General features: G+C 37.4%; 1 protein-coding gene across 4 annotated transcripts in view; it reads left to right on the plus strand.

Annotated features, from left to right (window-relative positions):
* LOC138171578 (zinc finger protein 383-like) overlaps positions 1–3,125 on the plus strand; it is an 18,869-nt gene extending 15,744 nt beyond the window's left edge. For all 4 annotated transcript variants that reach the window (XM_069101104.1, XM_069101103.1, XM_069101105.1 and 1 more), the window contains one exon: positions 275–3,125. In XM_069101104.1, coding sequence (XP_068957205.1) covers positions 275–1,671 — 1,397 coding nt within the window. In that variant the 3' untranslated portion in view covers positions 1,672–3,125. The remainder of the gene's footprint in view (positions 1–274) is intronic.
* The last annotated feature ends 4,440 nt before the right edge of the window (positions 3,126–7,565 follow it).

Consider the following 7,565-nt stretch of genomic DNA (forward strand, 5'->3'; position numbering starts at 1 on the left):
AAATTCCCTTGCATTTTGAAAATGTTTTCTGTATTTCCATGGTCGTGTTGTATTCCCCAAAAGAACATAAGCGCCTTAAAGAGCTATTGTTTCTTCTTTTTCTCTGTACCCATAGCACTCAGTTTAGTGCTTGGCACATAGTTGTAACTGGTACTAATATTTATTCTATACTTCGTGCTTTGAAAGCCTTTATTTCCTAATGGAAGAGACATAAAATAAGATTAAATGTGGAGTAGCAGGAACCAGGGATAATGATACTTTTTATTTCTTTCAGATTGTGAGATTGGGACTGAAACCAAGGAATCAGACATAAAACTGGGTATTTCTTTAAGAGAATCATCCCCAGACAGAATCACAAAACATTTTTCCTGTGTCTCCAAGTTTGAAGGAGTTTGGCCATGTTCTTCCAGTTTAGGGAAGCAAGGAAACAATAAGGAGAAGTACACTAAGACAATAACAATCTCTAGGAGCAAAACTTCTGGTGATGTGAGAGGCCCTGAATGTCACGTATATGACAGAACCTTAAGTTCATCTTCCATCCTTCTTGAACAACAAAGAGTTCCTCTGGCAGAGCATTCTCATCAGTGTGATACTCAAAGACAGATCTTCAGAGTGTGTTCAGACCCAAATAAGTGTAATACAATCTACTCAAGGAAGACATATTGTGAGAAATTCTTCAGTCACAATTCTGGCTTTAATGAGGCCAATAGAAAACATGCTGATGAGGAACCTTATGGATACAAGGAATGTGAAAGAGCCTTCGACCAGAGCTCATCCCTTGCTATGCCTCAAATAATCCATCTAAGACAGAAAATTCCTAAACATAATGAATGTATTTCAGGACTTGATGAACGAGAGAAAATTCGTGCTGGAAAGAAATCTTATGAATGTAATGAACTTGGGAAAACCTTCCACCAGGGAACAGATCATACACAAAATCAGAGAGGTCATTCTGAAGGGACATTTTATGAATGTATTGAATGTGGGAAAGTCTTTGCTTGGAATTCAAGACTTGCTTTGCATCGACGAATTCATACTGGAGAAAAACCTCATGAATGCAGTGAATGTGGGAAAGCCTTCAACCAGAGAATTCACCTAACTCAACATCAGAAAATTCATACTGGAGAAAAACCTTTTGAGTGTAATGAATGTGGGAAAAAGTTCAACCAGAAAATACACCTTATTCTGCATCAAAGAATCCATACTGGAGAGAAACCTTATGAATGTAATGAATGTGGAAAGGCCTTTCGCAGGGGAGAACAACTTACTCGACATCTAGTAATTCATACTGGAGAAAAACCTTTTGAATGTAATGAATGTGGGAAAGCCTTTTGCCATAGAATACAACTTGCTCAACATCAGAGAATTCATACTGGAGAAAAACCATATGAGTGTAATGAATGTGGAAGAGACTTCAGCCGGAGCACATACCTGACTGAACATCAGAGAATTCATACTGGAGAAAGACCTTTTGAATGTAGTGAATGTCCAAAAGCCTTCCGTTGCAAAAGACTACTTACTCAGCACCAGAGAATTCATACTAGAGAAAAACCTTATGAATGCAGTGAATGTGGGAAGACCTTCTGCCAGAAATCAGGACTTAATCAACATCAGAAAATTCATATTGGAGAGAAAAATCTTATGAATTTAATGAATATGGGAAGTTCTTAAGTCAGAACGTCAAAAAATTGTTGCCAGACAAAAACCGTATCAATGCAATGAATATGGCAAGGCCGTTGGCTAGAAAATAATCCTTATTCAGCATTGGAGAAATCTTATTGGAGAAAAGTATTAAAATGTAATGAACACATGGAGGTCTTCAGTTAGAGAATTCAGCTTATTTTGCATCAGAGAATTCATACTGGAAGAAGAAGAAAAAAAACTAAGTTAACACTTAGTAGCCAGAATTCAGAATTAGAAAATTTTAGAGTTGGAGGAGATCTCAGCAACCATCTCATCCAACCTATATCTAAAAGAACTCATCACTAGGACTTTTCTGATGAGTGGTTGTCTAGTCTCCTTGATAAATTCCATTGATGAGGGAACTCATGACTTATTGTGGTTTTCCATTCCACTTTTGGACAACTCTCATTGTAAGACCATCCTTTCCTAGAATAAGGTTAAATTCTCATATTTATAAAATTAGCCCCAGTGCTCCTAAGTCAGTTCTTACAAGGCAGAACAAGTCAATCATCCACAATACATCCTTTAAGGAAGGTAGTAGGCCAATCCAAAACCATCTCCAAGATAAATACCCCAAGTTGTGTTAAGCCTTCTGCATATAACATTGGCTAAAGTCTCTTCACCCTCATGAGAGACTGTCCATCTTAACAATGTCCTTCTGAAGGTATGACACTGAGATCTGAACTGAGTATTCTACATATGTTTCAGCTGGGAATTGGGTATAGAACTACTACTTTCTTATATCTGAGCTATTACTCTTAATATGATTCAAGATAAACTTTTACAATTTCTAAATCACACTGCTGACTCATTTTGAGCTTATAGTCTATTCAAATTCCCAGACTTTTTTTTTTCATAAACTGCTACTTGACCATACCTTTTCCATTTTGTTTTGAGAAAGGTTTTTTTTTTTTTTTTTTTGTTTGTTTTATTAAAGCATAAGACTTTATATTTACTTCAGTTAAATTCCATTTTAGTAAATATGGCCCAGTGGTCTTTTTGGTTCCCATGTCTTACATCTCCCTCCTTGATTGGTTTCATTTACACATTTGACAAGACATGATCATTGAAAATTGGTTAATGCCAATTTTGAAAGCAAAACATTAGCCACAAATTATAGATGCTGAAAATAAATACTGCATACAATTTAATTTAAATTTCATAGGCCTTTGCATCTCAATCTGCTGTTGATTGAAAACAAAATATTCTACATGCAAATGATAATAAACTATTAGAAAATACTGAAACTTTTATGACTTGACAACATTAAGCCTGTTTTCTTAAAACTGTTCTTTAAATTTTTATGATTCAGAGTTTCTATTGCATCCTGGAAGTCCTTGAAGCTATATAATACTGTTATGATCCCATATCACATATATAACTTTGACTTGTTTTCTCTTTCCATTCAATAAACCTTTCTTAATTTGTGACTTCAATGCAAACCCTATCCTATCAGGTAATTTTTTTAGCATTTTCTGAGAGTCTCTCCACAAGATCTACTAAATAAGATGACCATGTGAAAGATAGTAGAAGAGGCCAGCTCCCCCTTATACTGCAGCAATGATTTTAAAACAGCACCACATGGAATGATTGAAAATATCAGTCCGAAGTAGCTGTAATGGCATACTCCTTGGCTAAGTCTGTGCTAAAACGTAGCTCGAAGACTGGGAGTGATGACAAAGAAATTGACTAGAGAAGCCAACATGATCTCCTATACCAGTGCCAGAAGCCTATGGCTACTCTGCAGGGATACATCATATGTATGGGTGAATAAGCCATTTTAGGGACATCTAGTAATTGTAGGCCTGAAGCCAGCAGTATATTAGCCCTACATATCAGAATAGAAGCAGTGGAAAGAAACAGACAACACACATCACTACACAGGAACACTGGCTTGCTGTACACTCCTTAAAGCACTGGAAGCCACAAGCAAAGAGAAAGACAGCTCAGACAAGTAATGTAAAAGAGATTAGCTTAGAACAGAAAGGGGGGGGGGAGGAAATGCAGTGGTAGATTTCCTACCAAACAATGCAGGAAAGAGTTCAATCAATATATAAGACAGCAAGATATCTAGAACAAAGTCCAAAGATTGGGGGGAAAAAATAAAAGTATCTACAGTCTAAAGCAACTGACCTGAAAAATAGGTCTAGATGAGAGAATTTAAGAATCATCCCGTTTTCCTGAAGACTGACCAAACAAAGATCCTGGGAACTCTATTTCAAGAAATCATTAAAAAATAAAACTTGCCAGATCAGTATATCAGAGGCAAATGTCACATGAAACTATACTGACTTTAAATATCAAATGATATTCCAAAAGATAAAAATTTGTGATTACAAATAACTTACAAAGAAAAACAGCATTATTCTACAAGAGAAGCCATCAATTGTTAATAGAATAGAAGGTGTGTGGAATCAAGGCAAACCTAGAAAGGTAAATACACTTGGACAATTGAAGTAACTAAATGGAGATTAAATGCTTACATTGAGATTGAGAAACAAGAGAATGACCTTTCAGAATCCTAAAGCCTTATAGGGTCACATTTTTAAAAAGGGACCCAGTAGTATTGTGTAATGTAATGCCAAAAGAAGGCAACTTCCCAGGTTCAAAATACCAGCATAGGTGCTCTCTATTTTATTCAGTGACCAACCAAGAACAGAGAAGATTAAAACATGACATCATTCAAAATACAGCATTTACTAAGTGTGATTAAATAATCTCCAAGGACTACCCCACCCCAGGACCTTCCAATCATTCAATCAATTACAAAGTCTCTGTTCTAAATACTTCTCCACCCCTAGGCTATACCTTAATTAAGTCCACCACAAAGCCCCTCTTCTCAAATGGAGATTAGTTTCCAAACATAGGTGAAGTACCTTCATTTGTCAATCACAGAGCACAATAAGGTCAAAAGTTCCCCACCCCTGGATCACAATTGAATCTACCCCAGAGTTACATCAAGTTTAAACAGCACTTAATACCCAAATGGAGGTCTTTTCTTCATCTTGACACCAGGCAAGTTCTCAGCAATCTTAGTTCCTGGGGAGACAAGGCTTAGCAAAGCCACAAGATACATTGCCAGTCCCTTCATGAATTTATCCTCTGTCTGTAGAACAGTCCTAGAACCCCTGAACACATTAGCAAAGCCCTCTCCCAGGATTTCTGTAATCATACAACAAGAAAATCCTTCTTCAGGGCTTCTGAACCAACAGAAAGGCTCCCAGACCCCTGCAACAACAGCACTGTCCCTCACCAGTGGACAGTATTCACTCTGTCTGCAGGACAGTCTCCAGACCCCTGCAACAACAGTACTGTCCCTCACCAGTGGACAGTATTCACTCTCTGTCTGCAGGACAGTCGCAGGCCTTCTTAGCGAACAGCCAGGTTCCAGGACTTCTTCAACAAAAGGACAGTCTTTCACCAGTGGACAAATCTGGCAAAATAACATCAAAACAGACAGACAAAGTACCAGCAAAACAGCCATGTCTCCTCAGTCCTTGGCAGCTCAGGGGGCAGGTCTCAAAAGTCCAGGGCAATTCAAAGCGGCCACCAGCAATTCTCTTAGTCTCTCTCTCTCTACGAGGTGCTGCTTCCAAAAAGATCTTCCGCCTCTCTCTAGTGTCTCTCCAAATCTACATCACCAGCTCCTCCCAGCTCAGGACTTTCTTTTCACATCAACAAGCCCATCCCACAGGTGGGATTAACAAACTCTGGGTTTTAACACAATCAATTTGAAAACCAAGCCAATACAGGGGAATCTTTAATTGCCATTACTATCACATATTGGCATTGGGTTTTATTAAAAGAAATATGGGGGGGGGGATAAAGAACAATATACAAATAGGGATAGGGTGGGGGAAGGGCCAACCATGTTATGACCCAATTTTCATCTGAATTGGAAATGATTGAACCATACAAACGCAGTTTTACATAGAAATACACCTAATTTAGTTTAGAAACCAAGAATATAAGCCTGATTTTTTTTTAATTCTTTATTACAAAGGGTAAGGGCAGGGGGAAGGGGATGGATACAGGTTGAAATGTAGGTTATGTAAAAAGAAAACATTTAGACAAAAATAAAGAAAAATTTAAATAGAGCATTCAAGGGAAGTCATGGGGGGGGGGTAGAAAGGAAACAGGAACACACTTCCATACCTCAAAAATGTCATAAAACAGTAGCCTTTTGATTTAGAAAATTTAAAAAAATCAATGGGACAGACTGGATGAGGAACAAAAGTAAATAATGGAATTCAGCGATATGTTTAATAAACCCCCAATCATGTTACCTAGAAATGACCTCCCTATTTGGTAAGAACTTCTGGGGTAGTTGAAAAGCATTGTGGCAGAAACTAAACTATCTTCTACTGTATTTCATAAATTCAAGAGGTTTCCATTTTATTTTTTCCAATTTATTTTTAGTTTTCAATATTCATTTCCACAAGATTTTGAGTTACAAATTTTCTCCCTGTCTTTCCCCTTACCCCCACCCCAAGATAGCGAGCCTACTGAACACCCTTCCCCAAATCTGTTCTCTCTTACATGCTCCCCCACCCCCAAACTTTCAGGGCAAGATGGATTTCTGTACCCCACTGCCTGTATATCTTACTTCCCAGTTGCATGGAAAAAACTTCTTTTTTTAACATTTGTTTTTAAATTTTTTATTTCCAGTTTCTTTCCCTTCTTCCCTCTTCACCCACCCCCTCTGGGAAGACAATCAATTCAATGTAGGTTGTGCATGTGTAGTTACACAAAACATTTCCATAGTAGTGATATTGTTACAAACTAACTATATTTCCCTCCATCCTCTGTTTTCTCTGACCCTATCCATTTTCAAAAGTGTTTCCTTCTAACTACCCTCTCCCCCAATCTGCCCTCCCTTCTATCATCCCCTCTTATCCCCTCCCCCCTACTTTCCTCTAGGATAAGATATCCAAATGTGTGTATATTATTCCCTCCTTAAGCCAAATTCAGTGAGAGTAAGGTTGATCCATTCTCTTTCACCTTCCTGCTCTTCTCCACTGTAACAGTTTTCCCTTGCCTCTTTTATGAGATAATTTACCCTATTCTATCTCTTCCTTTCTCCTTTTCTCATATTCCTCTCTCACCTCTTAATTTTACTTTTTACATATCATCCCTTCATATTCAACTGATCCTGTGCCCTCTATGTATACATGTACACACATATACATGCACATATATTTATGCAAACACACACCCTCCTATATAAACATATATATATATATATATATGTATACATATACCCTTCAACTATCCTCATACTGAGAGAAATGTAAATAGTTCAACATTAATAAGTTCCTTATGATTCCTTTTTCCCATTTACCTTCTCACACTTCTCTTGCTTCTTGCATTTGAAAGCCAAATTTTCTGTTCAACCCCAGTTTTTTCATCAAGAATGCTTGAAAGTCCTCTATTTCATTGAATGACCATATTTTCTCCTGAAGAATTATATTCAGTTTTGCTGGGTAGGTGATTCTTGGTTTCAATCCCAGCTCCTTTGACCTCCAGAATATCATATTCCAAGCCCTTTGATCCCTTAATGTAGAAGCTACAAGATCTTGTGTTTCCACAGTACTAAAATTGTTTCTTCCTGGCTGCTTGTAATATTTTCTCCTTCACCTGGAAACTCTGGAATTTGGCTATAATATTCCTAGGAGTTTTCTTTTTGGGATCTTTTTCAAAAGGTGTTTGGTGAATTCTTTCAATTTCTATTTTGCCCTCTAGTTCTAGAATATCGGGGCAATTTTCCTTGAGAATTTCTGAAGGATGATTTCTAGGCTCTTTTTTTGATGATGGCTTTCAGGTAGTCCAATAATTTTTAAATTATCTCTCCTGGATCTCTTTTCCAGGTCAGTTGTTTTTTC

The sequence above is a fragment of the Petaurus breviceps genome, unplaced genomic scaffold (assembly GCF_028583685.1).
Source record: "Petaurus breviceps papuanus isolate PSGF00001 unplaced genomic scaffold, PetGlider_PUasm1.0 447, whole genome shotgun sequence".
NCBI lineage: Eukaryota > Metazoa > Chordata > Mammalia > Diprotodontia > Petauridae > Petaurus > Petaurus breviceps.